The sequence below is a fragment of the Nicotiana tomentosiformis genome, chromosome 2 (assembly GCF_000390325.3).
Source record: "Nicotiana tomentosiformis chromosome 2, ASM39032v3, whole genome shotgun sequence".
Taxonomy (NCBI): Eukaryota; Viridiplantae; Streptophyta; class Magnoliopsida; order Solanales; family Solanaceae; genus Nicotiana; species Nicotiana tomentosiformis.
This window is the reverse complement of record NC_090813.1, coordinates 35,381,252-35,398,810: the sequence shown is the minus strand read 5'-3', so window position 1 is coordinate 35,398,810 and position 17,559 is coordinate 35,381,252. Positions and strand designations below refer to the sequence as shown.

Below are 17,559 nucleotides of genomic sequence, written 5' to 3'. Positions count from 1 at the left end.
TTTGAGAACTTAGCATATAACCGGCTGTCTTTCAGAGTCTGAAGAACGATCCGAAGGTGCTGCTCATGCTCCTCTCGACTGTGGGAGTAGATCAACATATCATCAATAAACACAACTACAAAGGAATCCAGGTAGGGTTTGAACACCCGGTTCATCAAATCCATGAATGTTATTGGGCCATTTGTCAGCCCAAATGACATCACTAGAAACTCATAATGCCCATACCGAGTCCGAAAAGATGTCTTAGGAACATCGGATGCCCTAATCCTCAACTGATGGTAGCCAGATCTCAAATCAATCTTTGAAAACACCTTGGCACCCTGAAACCGATCAAATGAATCATCAATCCTCGGCAATGGATATTTGTTCTTGATGGTGGCTTTGTTCAACTGCCGATAATCTATACACATCTTCATTGATCCATATTTCTTCTTCACAAACAACACAAGTGCACCCCAGGACGAGACACTAGGTCTAATGAAGCCCTTATCAAGTAAATCTTGCAACTGCTCTTTCAATTCTTCCAACTCTGGCGGGGCCATGTGATATGGCGGAATGGAAATAGACTGAGTGCCCGAAGCCAAATTAATGCAGAAATCAATATCCCTGTCGGGTGGCATCCCCGGCAGGTCTGTAGGAAACACCTCTGGAAACTCACGAACAACCGGCACTGAATCTATGTAAGGAACCTCCGCACTAGAATCGCGGACATAAGCCAAATAAGCTAGACACCGCTTCTCGACCATATGCCGAGCCTCCACATAAGAGATAACCATGCTGGCAGAATGGACAAGATTTCCTCTCCACTCTAATCGAGGTAACCCCTGCAAGGCTAAGGTCATTATCTTGGCATGACAATTTAATATAGCATGATAATGTGACAGCTAATCCATACCCAGTATGACATCAAAATTAACCATGTTGAGAAGTAGAAGATCTACACGAGTCTCAAGACTCCCAATGGTGACCACACACGAACGATAAACATGATCTACAATAATAGCATCTTCCACTGGTATGGACACATACACAGGAGCACTCAAAAAATCACGGGGCACAACCAAATAGGAAGCAAAATAGGATGACACATAGGAGTAAGTAGATCCCAGATCAAATAGAACTGAAGCACCTCTATTTCAAACTAAAACGGTACCTGTGATAACAACATCAGATGACTCAGCCTCAGACCTGGTTGGGAAAGCATAACACCGGGGCTGGGCCCCACCACCCTGAACTACATCCCTGGGACGACCTCTAGCTGGATGATCTCCACCTCTAACGGCATGACCTCTACCTCTAACAGTCCGGGCCTCTACCTCTGGCTGCCTGACCCCTGCCTCTGGCCGGCTGAGTAGGTGGTGCAGCAATTGGTGCTGGAACTATGGCATGAGAACTCTGATGCTGTGAGTTGCCCGTTGCCCGAGGGCAAAATCTAGCAATGTGCCTCGAATCACCACAAGTATAACATAATTTTGGCTGTTGTGACTGCTGACCCTGAAACTGACCTTGTCGACCTGAATAACCACCCTGATGACTCTGGAATGGAGATGCACTAACAGGAGCTGGTGGTGCACTGTAGGCTAGCTGGTCGGAATAATGCATCTGAGGGCCACGACCACCTGAGGCACTGTGAGATTCCTGAAGCGCTGAATGAAACGACCTGGGAGGATGGCCTCTACCAAAAGTACTCCTGCCTCTAGGTGAGGCACCGCTGAATTCACCGGAATGACGAGGTCTCTTGTCAGACCCCTGACCTCCCTGAGTAAGAACCAGTTCGACTCGTCTGGCGACATTAGCAGCCGCCAGAAAAGAAATGTCACTCCCCGTCTCCTTAGCCATCTACAATCTGATAGGCTGAGCTAGTCCATCAATAAACCTCCTCACTCTCTCTCTCTCTCTCTCTCTCTCGGTGGGAAGCAGGAGAATAACATGACGGGCCAAATCCACAAAACAGTCATACTGCCCTGCTGGAGACGCTCAAACTGACGGCGACACTCCTCTCTCAATGTGATAGGCAGAAACTTCTCTATGAAGAGCTGAAGAACTGGTCCCAAGTAAGAGCAGGCGACCCAACTGGTCTGGTCAACAAGTAATCTCTCCACCATTTCTTGGTGGAACCAGACAGCTGAAATGCAGCGAAATCGACCCCATTGGTCTCCACTATACTCATGTTCCGTAAAACCTCGTGACAGCTGTCAAGATACTCCTGGGGATCCTCTGAAGGAGCACCGCTGAAGTGAACAGGAAAGGGCTTGATAAACCTGTCTAATCTCCATAAGGCCTCAGAAGACATAGCTGGCCCATCTTTGACCGGTGACGCAATAACCGGCTGAACTAATCCGATTGGCTGAGCTGCTGGAGCATGATACTGGGGAGCTAAAATGGGAGTGGTAGGAGTCTGGGCACGGACAGCGGACTAGTAGCAAATCTCGATCAACCTGAGTCGGTATCAAAATCTGCATAGAAAGTACAGAGTGCAGCATCAGTACAACCGACCCCATATACTGGTAAGTGTCGAGCCTAACCTCGGCGAAGTAGTGACGAGGCTAGGACAAGACACCCACATATAACCTAAATAGTATAATCATGCTAGAGGCAACAACAATAAGTAAAATAATAATGCAAAAATAATGGGAGGGGAACATACAGTGGGGGAATACAACATAAAGAGTGAGAATAATGAAAGGACATAATTAAATCAGAAATCCTTAAACGAATTGAGCAATCAAGACAACAATAAAAACTGCACGGCATCACCCTTCGTACTTTTACTCTCAACCTCACCAAATAACAAATAAGACTGCACGACATCACCCGTCGTGCTTTTACTCTCTTCCTCACAATATAAAAAAATTATGCACGACATCACCCTTCGTGCTTTACACTCTTCCTCATAATATAATTAAATTATGCATGGCATCACCCTTCGTGCTTTACACTCTTCCTCACAATATAATTAAATTATGCACGGCATCACCCTTCGTGCTTTTACTCTCTTCCTCACAATTCGTAGAATCAATAACAACGGATAGAGAGTAGTTTCACAAGAAATCAATATTTCATAAATGATTACTTTCACAATTTAACATCTCAACCTCGAATCAACATTCATAATTTTATCGACCTTGTGGAACCGGATACAATCCTTCCAACATTTCAACAACAACAATAAGCATGGATAGCCAGATTTAAGACTACAAATTTGCAAGAAATGAAATTTCACTCGCATGCTATGACTCGACCACAACGTATAGATGCTCGTCACCTCAACTATACGTCGTATTCAATAACAAAACACGTAGTAAATACTCACACAATACCTATTCCCTCAAGCCAAAGTTAGACACAACACTTACCTCGCTCCGAAGGCCATTTAATTCTCAATCCCAGCTTTTCCTTTGGAATTCTCCTCCAACCCACTCGTATCTATTCCAAAATGACTCAATAGTATCAAATATTATTAAAGAAATCAATTACATTGCATAAATCTGGATTTTCTAAATTTTCCCCCAAAAAGTCAAAAATCGACCTCGGGTCCGCTTAGTCAAAACCTGAGGTTCGGACCAAAATCCATTCACCCATTTACCCCCGAGCCCGAATATATAATTGGTTGTGGAATCCGACCTCAAATCGAGGTCTAAATTCCCAAATTCCCGAAATCCCTAATTTCTACCCTAACCCCTAATTCTACCCTTAAAACTCTAGATTTTTGGTTAAAAATTCAAGAAATGTAATGGGTAATTGAAAGAAAATGGTTTAGAATCACTTACCAACACTTTGGGAAAGAAAATGACTCTTGAAAATCGCCTCTACCCGTTTGGTTCTTGAAAATGTTGAAGAAATGGCTCAAACCCGTGTTTGGAGTCTGTTTTAAGCCACTGGACACGCCTTCATCGCGTTCGCGAGAGGCCTGTCGCGATCGCGATGCACAGCGGCCTAAGGCCTTTGCGTTCGCGAGTCTTCCTACGCATTCGCATAAGGCAACTCCCCCTAGCCTTCACGTTTGCGACCCAGTGGACGCGTTCGCGTAGAAGAACATGACCAACCCTCCCCCAGGTCCCCAAGTGCTTCGCGTTCGTTATGGTCAGGTCGCGTTCGCGAAGGGTAAATCCCCATCACTTCGCGTTCGCGACCAGGCCTTCGCGTTCGCGACCAGGCCTTCGCGAAGAAGAAGTCTCAGCCTCACTAGTTTACTCTTCGCGTTCGCGAGAGGACCTTCGCGAACGCGAAGAAGGATATGCTAGACACTAGAATCTGTAGAAACCAGATTTTTCCCAAGTCCAAAACATCTCGTGTCCTATCCGAAACTCACCCAAGCCCTCAGGGCTCTAAACCAAACATACACACAAGTCTAAAAATATCACACGAACTTGGTCGCGCGATCAAATCGCCAAAATAACACCTAGAACTAAGAATTTAGCACAAAATCAAATGAAATTCTAAAGAACACTTTAAATCCATATCTTCTCAACTGGACGTCCGAATCACGTCAAATCAACTCCGTTTCTCACCAAATTTCACAGACAAGTCTTAAATATCATAATGAAACTGTACCGGGCTCCGAAACCAAAATACAGGCCCGATACTGACAATACCAAACATCGATCAATTCTTAAAAATAATTAATTTTCAGACTTTTAATTTTCATCAAAAATTCATAACTCAAGCTAGGGATCTCCAAATTCGATTCCGGGCATACGCCCAGGTCCCATAACTCGATACGGACCTACCGGGACTGTCAAAATACAGATCCGGGCCCGTTTACCAAAAATATTGACCAAAGTCAACTTTTAAGGCAAAAATTCTTATTTTCATTAGTTTTCAACATAAAAGCTTTCCGGAAACCTGCTCGGACTGCGCACGTAAATCGAGGAGGGTAAAAATGAGATTTTTAGGGTTTAAGAGAGCAAATTCGAATTCTAAAACATAAGATGACCTTTTGAGTCATCACAATTGTGGTGCTTGGGACATGGTGATGGCTTGGGAAAATGATATAAAAATTGTTTAGGGAAAAAAAAAAGCGGTGGGTTTAAAAGACTAATGAGGTGTAGCTGCGTATGAAAAGTACATATAAGTGTGTGAATTAAGAGTATATATATGTTTTTATGGTAAAATTTGGGGTGTTACAACGGTTTGGACGTAGTTTTGGCTTGGGAAAAGGCTCAAAATATACCACTGAACTTAATAAAAAAGCTCAAATATGCCACTAAATTTAATGAAAATGCACATATATGCCACTCGTAAAGGGGGCTGAGAGTGAAGGGAGATGGTAAGCAATGAAGGGTTTAGATGATGCCCGTGGCAAAATTTGATAATAGTAAGGTTTGTTAGTAAAAATGGCATATATGAGCCAATAATGTAAGTTAGTAGCATGAACATATTCAACTTTTAACGAATACATAAATAGGCCATTTTTTAAAGTTCGATGGCGTATCTAAACCTTCTCTGAATTTTTAGAGGTGTATGAAAATGAGGCGGTGTCTAATATTTAGAGATAGCTGAAAATAAGAATCATATAGACAAGGTCGAGAGAGTATGACTTTTGGGAAAATTATCTAATTTCTGTCTCTACTGTCGTTGGAAAATATCAACTATATACCTTCGATTTAATTTGTTTGCCTTGAACTGAAAAAAACAACTATTGAGCCAACATATTTTTCACTAGCAGATTACTTAAAATTCTCTGTTGATAGCAAAGGCCGTCAACAATCTTTTACAGCGAATAAATCCAGTGCAATCTTATAGGTAGGATATGAGGAAGATAGTGTGTATGCAAACCTTACGCCTATCTTGAGAAGATAGATGAGCTGTTTTCGATAGACCTTCAGCTCAAGGAAAGATGAAAAAAGAAGCAGTAACAATAACAAGATAGTAAGAAAATCAAAAGCGAAAGAAAAAGCAAATAGTAATAGAAATCTAAGAATAAGAAAATACAAGAGTAATACTAATACTATTAGTAAGGAAAAGAGAAACACTCGACTACCTACGAATCTTCTACCGTAATTCTAGGCCTAAACAATCTTTTCTTTATTCTTTTTATTTTCCTAAATGTTGGAGACACAGCTATTTGCCAGTGGACATGTTACTTGTAATACTAGTCCAAGAATGGACTAGTCCGTTTCATACTTCAAATTAAGAGGCTCAGCTGACTCAAAAGATAAAAGATCTAGGAAAGTGTCGAGTAGCACAGCACTTTTATTGAGGAGAAGCATAGGAATGCAATAAATTTCATTTGAAATTTCATCTTAATCCCACAATTTCTCCTCTCTCTTTTTTTCATTTTCAAGTCACTTATTTCCTGTTTAAGTCTATTAATTTTTTGGAGGCTTCTTCCTTGTATTAATCTTTATTAAACTTGAAATTTCAAAAATATTAGATATTTAAAGGAATTTGTTATATATAGGTAAAAATGCTAAGTTTATTGTTGAATAACCTTTACATTTTACAACTAATCCCAATTAGTGAAGATGAAATGTCATATGATATGATGGGTTGCCCTAAACAGCATAGTGAATCTAAAATGCAGTACACCCTTTTATCAACATTGAGTTGTATACGAAGTTGCACGTGAGCTTCCTTTGATTTGTATATTAATCACTTTACCTTATGATTATATTGTTAATTAACCTAAAAAGTATATGCCCAGTAAACATATACAAAGTTGAAAAGATCTAAACATACAACCACAAAGCCAGCATATCTTTTCTCCAACACTTTATTAATGTTTTCATTGACTTGAATGCATCTACTTTTTTTTAGTTTCTAACTCTTTATTATGCCGGGAAGTGGTATGGACCACCCCACAATTTTATTTCCATTTTCCTTTTTATATTCTTTATTTACGTGGATAAGATCTTTTTTCTTCTCAAACTGCTAATGCCTAACAGTGGGTCATCCCAAAAAAATCTTTTCACTTTGAGAATTATCTTAAATTGATGGTTTACAGTAATGCTGCTTACAAATTACACAAGCAAAGAGTCAATATGACTTTATCTCAGGAGAGGGGTAGGAGAACACTTCACAAAATGCCTCACTGAGATGAAGTCTATCCCTTAGCCTAGTCTATATTCATAGCTGACGCAACTCCGCACTAACACCTCACTATTACTTTCATTGAAAAGATAAAGTGGGCAACTTCACTAGCCCCAATTTTAGGCCTAAAAGCTCATAAACAAATTGTAGTGAAAAGTTTCATTTTTCATGCCGTCGCATGATGGATGTGAACTCCACTCTTCGTTATAAAGCTCTACTGATGCAAAGAAAATCAAAGTTAGAGTAATCAATTTGTCGAGAACATGTTCTGCTGCAATTACAGTTATACTTCTTCTACCTCTGGATCAGATATGCATTCTATGATGTTTTTGTGATAAATTCAGTTTGCCAAAGGAGTTATGAAACTCATTTATGTCATCTCCTCTACTTCCGTTCCAAACCCTACTACCACGCAAACACATCTAAGGCTCTAAATAGTCTTCAGCACACACATTTAAGGCCCCATTATGAAGTCTTCAAGAATAAATTAACTCAAAAGGTATTGAAACCTATTAGCATTGCATCCCCAAAGAAATCAGGACAAGGAGATTAAAACTTGCATTTGAAGCAATACATGACTGGATATTACCATCTGTCTAAACTCATTTTACTTTGAAAAATACAAGTACAAGAAATCTGCTAACCCCTACATCGGTTCCAAAGAAGCTTTCCACTAACCCCTACCCCAAATTGAATGACTAATTTCAAAGCATTCCTCAATCTGTATGTATCACCACTGCTTCTTCATATACATGTTGGTACACATACAAAAGGAAGAAACTATTTGAAGAGGATATTCATCATTCATGTCCACAGACAGCAAACATTCTCTAGTAACAATTAAGAACAAACTTGTGAAGCTCATGAATTTCACCACATCTGCCTGAGAACAACAAAACCACCAAAAGAATCGGATTACTGTTAAGAATAATTGGTAAATGGTACAAGAGCTTGACTAAATTTTAAGAACTAATACAATGACCGTGTAACAAAAACAGACAATCTCACCTCAATAACATATTTGTGGTCTTAATTCAACCAGGCAAAGAGCATAAACAGAAAAACAGAAACTGGATCACGTTTCATGTATTAGACAAGGAATCCAAGAGAGAATACGCATCAAAATTTGAATAAAATCTTTTTGACCCATTTGAGTCACCAAAGGCAGCGAATAGCCTGTGGCGGTTATAGTTATTTGTGGTCGTAATTCAGATTAACCTAAAAACATACATATCCTAACCAGATCATATAAATCAGTTCGGTATGACATTCAAGTATTTTATGTGAGCTGGTATTGTAACCAAATTAAGCTTCAGCACGACAAACAGTAAGGTATCCAGGTAGGACAAGTTGACGGAGATGACTTCATTGTGATGTGAATATACCTTTGTTGACAAAACCAATGGTCAGTCTTTCAGTGCACACACTCACTAGATGCCCACAGTCAGAGATCGCTCATTAGACTAACAACAGAATAGACGCTTGATTTATTTTTCTTCTACATCCACAAGTTGTAGGCTCGCTGTAGTATCTTTTCTTTACCTTTAAATCTCACTTTTTCTCTTCAATTCTTTCCTTACTCACTCTGACTCACAATCAAATGGTTCTGAAAGGTAACTGGAACTCTGTACTCACAAAATATATAAATCAATGTTTGATTGAATATATACAACGAATGGCTCAAAAAAGTTTTAGGAGAAAAGGAAAATAAAGCGAGGGTTGAGCTGCTTGTATATGCAAATTCAAGTAGTAACATAAACTATATCTATCTTAAGACTTGACAACCAAAAATGATGGTCTGAAAAATATCAACAGCCAGTTTATCTTGTATAAACAATTGAAGAATTCTGACAACAGCACCAATAAAATTATCAACCTTCTTGGGTCATCGAATGTTTCCTCCTCCAACTCTCATTTTTACAACAAAAATTCTTCAATCACGTTTATGAAATACAACTGCATATGATTTTATTACACCTTTAGACATCCATTTTCCAGACCGAACATATAGGTACTAGATTTGCATCAAATTTGTGACATTTAAAATAATGCAAATAGCTGAATTAGAGAGCGTAAGAAACAATATCATCAAGGAGAAAAAAAAATACAAAGGCGGCTTACCGTTTGAAGAACTCGGAAGCACATCGAAACCCGTTATAGGTAATAAACCACAATAATACAAGGACCAATGTATCTAAGATTGATTATGAAAATCCAAATCGAATAAATCTGATCCATTAAACACTCAGCAGTTCGAGGAATCAATAGGTTGACAAAATGAATAACAGAAACTGATAGAAAGCAAAAGGAGAATCAGATCTAAATTGAAAATGTAAGGATACTGAAGAGACAACGTTCCCACAAGTCAAGCATGTACAGACCAAAAGTGACATTGTACAGATACACTTTCCGCTGAACCCAATTCATCTCCTCTCTCAGCTCCGTTTTCTATACAGAGATTCAAACAAAATAATTGGTGATTTTTGGTTTTATACTTTTTTGGAGTCGGACTCAAATTCGCTGTAATGGTTGAATCTTCCTTCCTGCCGCCATTTAACACTGGGTGGTGTGTAAATTTGTAATTCACCAAATTGACCTCGTCGCAAATGCTATGGGTACGTCCGTACGTAGGTAGAAAAACACAAAAAGAAAAGCTCTACTAACATAATGTTTAATATCAACGAATTAAACTTTTCTGATTGCTAAACTTTAAGTATTTTCTTTCAGTGTTGTATAAAATGAGATTAAAAGACAAAGTTTTCCCGACAATCCGAACCTAACGCCTTGCTCTAATAATAAGTAAAAACGCCGCCCATAAAACAGTGGCGGGAACAGGCCAGTACATGACAATTTATAAGCATTAATAGAAGATATAGTCAACTTTAAATTTTCCCTAGAGTGGGGAATCATTACCCTGAATCGACAATTTGTTAATGCTCTCTCATTTATCATCACAACAATTTCAAATTGTAAAATCCATATAGCATATCATCCAAATAGAACAATGTTATTTAAGCGGCACTAGAAGAAGTAAAAACAATACATTACACTAACAAACAAAATTGTTCTTCTTGGCTAGGGAACAATGAAGTACATGACAACCTGGGTCTATACTAACATAATTATAAAAAAATACAAACAAGCCAATAAATATTCCTGTTTGATATTTTACACCAGCTTTGATGACACGAACAAACTTCAAAACCAGAAAAACGTAGCCCAAAAAGGAAAAAGAAAAAGGAAAGGTAACAGGGCGACTATAATCCCTCATTCCAAGAGGAGATAATTTCTAAAGCCATGCAATAGCTCCCCATATAGTAACACTCTGAAGGTTATCTATCATAACTATAGTGGTTAGAGCTAAGCCTCATAGTCTCCCTCAGAGAACTTGTTCTCCGGGTAGAAGACAGCTACAACTTGGTTACCACCGAATTTTCTTCCATTCAGTCCTTGCCGAGCTTTGCTGGAACTGTCAACATCTGCATACTCCAAAAATACCTGAAAAAACAACCCGGAAACTAGTTTAGCAATTATACATTCACAAGTACAAACCACCAACACCAAGAGAAAAAAACAGTACAAATGTATTGAAGCCCTTTTGCAATGTTCCAAGTCAGGCAACACTTAAGGAAGCAATAATAAATAACAGAAGTGAAAAACACCAAATAACAGTCATTTTTCGGCAGGTCGCTATAATGAAAATAAGATACAAGCTGAATCTCCTTATTTCCAACATATACAGGACAATAATCAGATTATAAACATAATTAACCTTGATGATGGTTTAAGAGATCAGCAGACAGGTACCTTTCCTAGTCCAGGTGTAGGCACACCATTAGGATTTGGACGTGGAATGACAACATTCACTAGAGCTCCTGCAAAGTAGCCGTACAAAAAAGCATATACAAGTTAAGATTCCAAACTCAAATTCCAGCCATAAGCTATGCTGAATATAGGAAACAGAAGACTTGATATTACCACTCACCGAATTTCTCACATTCAGTCCTCATATCTTCCAAAATATCTTGATAGTCATCATCATCATTGAGCTCATCCACAGTGACCACTTCAGTCAAGCACAAGACCTTCGTTGCTAATGCACCAGGTTGTAACATGAATCTCTATTAAAGAACATGACACTGAGAGTGAGCTACGCAGTCCCTGTATCAGCATATAGCCTAAGAACCTGAAAACTGAATGAAAGAGCACAGAAATATCTCACCTGCAAAGCTATCTGCTGTTGTGCATGCAACAATACACTCTCTTGCTCAGGGTTGGGTTGGGTTGTGCCCTGGTTAGCACGCCTAACAGTAAGAGTTTTATCGCCCATCTTAATTCCATTAAGCGCTGCACAAGCAATATCAGTAACAGACACATCCTGGTACACACAAAAAGCATAGCCTTTTGAGTTCCCAGTTTCTCTATCTTTGACAAGATCAAATCCTCGAAGTTGACCAAAAGACTCTAAAAGTTCCCTGATTTGTGATTCTGTAAAATAGTAGGGTAAACCACCAACAAATATGCGATCAGGACCTTCAAGCCCTCCCGAAGAACCTGGTGTTAATCCGACAGCTGCAAGGTTGAGGTTAGGGCACGGTTGGCTAGGACCAAGAGTAGCAGCCAGCGAAGGATTGTAATCACTGGGTCTTCTAACCTTAACTGGTCCGCCCTGAGCAAAACATACAGTGCAAACAGAGCAAATAGCAATCAGAGTTGGAATACATTTAAGGACATTTGCTTGACACAAAAAGACATGATGCTTTGGTTATATGTTATCGAACACCCGAAACCCCCCTTAAGTAATACATAAATAGTAACCAACAAAAAGAACAGGGTTTGCAGATTCCAGCTTATATAATGGGACGGGGCGAAGGGATGTTAGTTCGAAACTTCTCCTTGTGCTGAACAAGACTGGGAGGATCAGAGAGTTGGTTAGAATCCTGTGAAAACTAAAATCTTTCCTTTCTTTGCTTTCTCTTCAATAAACTATAAGTAGTAGAAAGCTAACATACAACACCTATTCAAGTCATATGACATTTAATACCTCAAAAATGACACCATCCAAAGCCATCGCGTTACTAGCCTCCTCTACAGATCTCATTTCAACAAAAGCAAACTTCTTCTCGTGGTTTATATAAACATTGACAACAGCATCCCCTGAAAATCTCAAATAATACTCTGAGCATCAAAATGGCAAATTTAGTGATAATAGCGAGGGAAAGCACATTAATCCTCGAACCAACCTGGACCAGCAGTGTTTCCTCCAATTGCATACATGACATGACTAAAGAAGGTAGCAACAGACTGCATGTAGATCAACAGTGAGCCAACATAAAAAGTACTCAAAGATACGCCACAAACAGAGTAATAAATTACCTAAAACCATAAAGTTAGTAAGTTCAACCCTATGATAATCCGTAATCTTGGAGGGCGAAAACTTGATTGTTACTTACATATACTGATATACACACATAAAAAAGCCTAATTTGTCCATCATAGTACGAAATAATTGCTATCAGTGAACAATGAAATGTCACCCGTTAATCACAGATATCAGAAAAGATCTACATCTCACTCTAATAGGACAAGCAAATTTCCTTTTTTTTTTCTCTTTATCAAGTTAATGCAAGAGAGGTTCTCTCTAAGGATTGTAAACTGAAGGGATATTCTCCCAAAAATTTATATTTATTTGCATTAGAGTTGTTGCTAGTTACTACATCTACATAAGAATAACAATCTAGCCAAAAAATGATAACTACGGAAGGTTCCCATTCTGCAGACATCAGAAGTCAATGTAAAGTGCCAGTGTTGATGTCAAAAAGTAATTGCAACGTACTGGAGAAGATGTGCAATGTCACAAAAATATGTATAACTACCAGCCCCCACAGCAGGAGGAAGTCTAATACCTGTTCATTTGCAGTAGGAGGAAGTCCACCAACATAAACTCGCCGAGCATGTCTGGTAGCCTGATAAAACATCATTCGAGGATATACTCAGGGTAAAAGAAGATGCCATTAGAGAGAGAGAGAGAGAGAGAGAGAGAGAGAGAGAGAGAGAGAGAGAGAGAGAGAGAGAGAGAGAGACAATAGGAAGTGCCCAACAAATTATAAACCTGCTGTGTCATTGCCTGGACTGGCATCATCGGGAGAGCTCCAAACTGAGAGAAGCCACAAAACAAATAAATGAGAATCACAATAAATCATTGGACATTTATTAAAAAGGGTCCATGACTATACCTGGCTTGATGCTAAAGGAAATATGTTAGAAAACAGTCCAGGAATTGCTGGGTTAGTCCCAGGAACTTGACCTGCACAGATGAATGAAATAGCATCTTATAAAATGAAAATAAGTATATACTTCAAATTCTAAGAGCAAGTGAATATTTATACACAATATTTTTCTTCTTTCAATGTTGTTGAAAAAATAAAAGACTTTGTAATCAAATCGAAATAAAACAATTGAAGGGATGGAGATTTTTACAGTGTATTCATTACTAGGGAATATAATTGTAAACTACCAAGATAGCAATTCCTTGTTGAAGATGAACAAGACCTGTATCGATTCTTCCTTGTACATATAAGCTACAGAAGTCGGCTCACGCCCATTGTCAGCACAGTGGGGCAAGTAGCCCAACATTGCCTTCTTAGAACATAAGACAATACAAAACAAACAAACAAACACCAAACACAACAAGAAACCAAAACGCTCTCAGTCTCGGAATTATTTCACCAAGTAAAAAGTAAAGAAAACCAAAAGAGCTAATCTATACCAGAACTCTCTACCGATATAGGTGGAAGTCAAAGAACCAAAAAGCTTACCAAAATGTAACCATGCATTTTGATACGAACTTCCACACTATGTCCAAGAAAAAACATGACAGATTTCAAGATACTTTTAATTGTAAGAAAACTGATGGGACGTGTACCTGCAACATCAGTAGCGCCTGGTAACAACGCATTGGTAGGAGGCGCCATATCAAAACCACTGATCCTTTTGCTGAAAAGACACATCGTTAGTACCAGTAGCAAAGTCATAAATTGTAGCAAATTTTAACTTTCGATGATCTATATGGATGTTAGCAGCTCACTGGGACATATGTAACACTAGAAAGGTTTCAACCAGATAAACATATGAAATAGAAGGGCATGACTAAAAATCAAAAGGAGAAAAAGACGCTCATAAAAGAAATACAATACAAGGGGCAAGACCGAGAAATCACAAACATTAAAAAGGACAAACAGTCAGTATCGAATACATTTTCAGTAAAAAGAGTGAGGATATCAAAGTCATCATAGCAGCTTTAACCTTTTGCAATAACAAAGATTTTCTGTAGCCAAATACCAAATCACCAACTCACAAGGCCAAATAACAAAATTTTCAAGTACTGTTTTAATCCAATTCCATCTATAACTCTAGCACTCATTATTCCCTTTCCAATTTGACAGATCAAAGAATACAATGACCAGTCTCACCAGCATTCCTGCAAATAACTATTTACTTCATGTAAAGGAAAAGCCTAACGTAACTAAAATGTCAAGACAGAAAACATTCATAAAGGAGCATTAGGACTTCAAAATTAACAAAAATATAATATCTCAATGCTCCGATAAGAAGATATAGGAGCAGCCGTAAACCTCTTGGATGGCGACCGTGATCGAGATTTTGATCTATGCTCAGATCTACCCCTTGAGCTAGGCCTGTGTCTACGTCGATCCTCTCTATCTTTGTCATTGTCTCTTCGCCTGCAAGGACGAATGAACAATCACATCAAGATACAGGAAAACTCGGAAATTTGGTAGAATATTAAATCAAAAAGCACCAAATCACATGAATCTCATATGAAGATCAGGCTAAAGTATATAGAGTAGAGCAAACAATGACATGAAAACCAACAGAATTTGAAGTTAATAATCAAAGGAAATGGTTCTCAAAATATAAATATCACTAATACCATCACAAAAAAACTGAAAGGAAGTACACAATATTAATCCAACTAACAGAACTTACCTATCATAATCTCGACTTCGATGAAGATCATCTTCATCTCTATCTCTGGTCCTCTCCCTCTCCCTCCTATCACTCCGATCCCTATGACGATCTCTGTGATGACGATCACGGTCCTTCTCCCCATCTCTGTCTCTATGCCTATCTTTGTCCCTTTCCTTCACTTTGTCCCTGTCTCTATCTCTATTCCTATCCCTGTCCCTGTCCTTATCACGCCCTTTGTCCCTCTCCTTATCCCTGCTTCTTGATGAGTCCCTTTCATTCTCATGGTCACGAGAAATATGCTGGAAGAGGCAAATTGGTAGCAGAAAAAGTTAGTGTGTGATGAAAATTACAAATTTTACATATTGAACCAAAATCTTAGATTATTATGACATAAATAACAAATCTAAGGATGGGAAACCATAATAATCTAATACTTGAAACTGTGCAAATTGAAAATTTTAGAGCACTAGAAGCCCCTATTAATAATTTGAGACAAAAAAAATAAAATAATTAAAGAGCGTGAATCAGGAAAAATATTTCAGATACCCGACATCCAACATGTTACTTACAGTATAACTACTCTCGTATCCCTGTTAAATAACACTATCACTATTCAAAGTGCCGTTTTTCAAACATTTCCAAATACTTTAGATCATATAAATGGTGACTTACATTACTTTTGTGTAATTCCTAAGGATGTAATTTCAGTTCAAAACATTAAGGAATGAATAACAAGTCTAATTGGAAATATTGAGTGATATCATAAAGCTTTGGTATTGGCTAAGTCACAACTTGGGGATTATAAGGACCGCCATAGAGTGTAATTCTCTAACGATGTAATTTAATTCCAAAAAAACTCTGATTTTACACCAAAAAGTTGATGTTTTTATAGTCATGTTTTCAAAGTTATCGACCATCAAACAATCAAAAAATATATTAGTAGCCCTAAACATCTCTGTGGATTAATTCATCACCATTACAAGTTCAAATCCAATTTAAAAAATAAAAGCTTTAAATTGATCCAATAGAAATAGAGAGAGTACCTGACTGTAAGGAGAGGCGCCATTATTGTCTATATCTACTCCATTGCCTTCATAGTCCTGCATCGTTCCCCCTGTGTTACACTCTAATTTTTACTTCCTTTTTCTTCTTCGCCTTGAGAAAAAGCAACACAAAACTAGGGCTAGAAAAAGGTTTCACCCGTTCACCGTTTCTGTAATTGGGAATAGTCGTCCAACTGGGATTTTCGTAAAGGGTACAATTGTATATCCACTTTACCAAATTGTGATTTTGAGTATGATTTGATTTTTGCTTAAAAGAAATTTGATGTCCGAATTCAATAAAGAAGAAGAAGAATAAGATTAATGGAAATGTTTGTTATAAAATAAAGACCGTAAAGTAAAGACAAGTATATAGAGAAACTGATATATTATTCAACTTCAAATTCATGTACATAATGAACTGAAAACTTCTCTATTTATAGAAGAAAGGAAGTAGCTGCGAGGCTTTTCAGGAAGTAGTTGCAAGGCTTTTCTTTAACTGTTTGTAAGTTGTCTGCATGAGCTGCTTGCGACCTGCCTGTTTAATAAGAACCTGCTGTAAATCATTTCATTGAGCTGCTTGCAACCTGCCTACATCAGCTGCTTGTAGATAAACTTCAACAGAGTACTAAATGGATAATCTTCTTCAGGAAGATTATCTATAGCGGAGTAATAAATGAACATCCACAATATAATTATTTTCATAACACTCCCCCTTGGATGTTCATTAAAAGGTATTGTGCCTCGTTAAAACCTTACTAGGAAAAATCCAGTGAAAAATATCCTAGTGAAGGAAAAAGAGTATACATATTTAGTAATACGCATTTCTAGATGCCTCATTAAAAACCTTATAAGGAAAACCCTGTGGGAAAAAAACCTTAGTAAGGAAAAAAGAGTACATCGCGTATTTTACTCCCCCTGATGAAAACCTTGTTTTAAATATTTGAGTCTCCGCATTCCAATCTTGTATACCATCTTCTCAAAAGTTGAAGTTGGCAAAGATTTAGTGAATAAATCTGCTGGATTGTCACTTGAACGGATTTGCCGCACATCAATGTCACCATTTTTTTGAAGATCGTGTGTGTAGAATAATTTTGGTGAAATGTGCTTCGTTCTATCTCCTTTTATAAATCCTCCCTTCAATTGGGCTATGCATGCAGTATTGTCTTCGTATAAAATTGTGGATCTTTTATCACACTCCAAACCACATTTTTCTTGAATAAAATGAATCATTGATCTCAACCATACGCATTCCCTACCTGCTTCATGAATAGCTATTATCTCAGCATGATTTGAAGAAGTAGCAACAATTGACTGCTTTGTGGAGCGCCATGATATGACAGTACCTCCACATGTAAACACGTACCCGGTTTGAGATCGAGCTTTATAGGGATCAGATAAATAACCTACATCTGCATAACCAACAAGATCTGCACTATCTTTGTTAGCATAAAACAAACTCATATCAAGAGTTCCCTTTAAATATCGCAATATATGC

At 38.2% G+C, this 17,559-nt stretch overlaps 2 protein-coding genes across 2 annotated transcripts; both read right to left on the bottom strand.

Annotated features, from left to right (window-relative positions):
• Nucleotides 1-7,519: 7,519 nt before the first annotated feature.
• LOC104087643 (uncharacterized) lies at nt 7,520-9,588 on the bottom strand. The gene is made up of 3 exons (XM_009592176.4): nt 9,375-9,588; nt 9,154-9,226; nt 7,520-7,915 (listed from the first exon to the last, which is right to left on the bottom strand). Exons 1-3 carry the CDS (start codon nt 9,457-9,459, stop codon nt 7,903-7,905), a joined length of 171 nt encoding a protein of 56 aa, XP_009590471.1. The 5' UTR covers nt 9,460-9,588; the 3' UTR covers nt 7,520-7,902.
• Nucleotides 9,589-10,054: 466 nt separating this feature from the next.
• Nucleotides 10,055-16,305, bottom strand: LOC104087642 (splicing factor U2af large subunit A). Its single transcript, XM_009592175.4, has 13 exons — nt 16,065-16,305; nt 15,040-15,320; nt 14,667-14,774; nt 13,958-14,028; nt 13,269-13,339; nt 13,145-13,189; nt 12,939-12,998; nt 12,276-12,336; nt 12,077-12,189; nt 11,255-11,701; nt 11,018-11,153; nt 10,840-10,907; nt 10,055-10,530 (listed from the first exon to the last, which is right to left on the bottom strand). The coding sequence occupies exons 1-13, from the start codon at nt 16,125-16,127 to the stop codon at nt 10,393-10,395; spliced, it is 1,662 nt and encodes a 553-aa protein (XP_009590470.1). The 5' UTR covers nt 16,128-16,305; the 3' UTR covers nt 10,055-10,392.
• Between the last annotated feature and the right edge of the window lie 1,254 nt (nt 16,306-17,559).

What these genes read in the sequence shown, in the direction of transcription:
- LOC104087643 (XM_009592176.4), bottom strand. Translation starts at nt 9,459, where the DNA reads ATGAATTGGGTTCAGCGGAAAGTGTATCTGTACAATGTCACTTTTGGT. An exon ending in GTGGGAACGTTGTCTCTTCA is followed by an intron (nt 9,227 to 9,374) that starts GTATCCTTACAT and finishes AATCAATCTTAG; the next exon opens with ATACATTGGTCCTTGTATTA.
- LOC104087642 (XM_009592175.4), bottom strand. Translation starts at nt 16,127, where the DNA reads ATGCAGGACTATGAAGGCAATGGAGTAGATATAGACAATAATGGCGCC. An exon ending in GCGCCTCTCCTTACAGTCAG is followed by an intron (nt 15,321 to 16,064) that starts GTACTCTCTCTA and finishes TGCCTCTTCCAG; the next exon opens with CATATTTCTCGTGACCATGA. An exon ending in TTCCTTTAGCATCAAGCCAG is followed by an intron (nt 13,190 to 13,268) that starts GTATAGTCATGG and finishes GGCTTCTCTCAG; the next exon opens with TTTGGAGCTCTCCCGATGAT.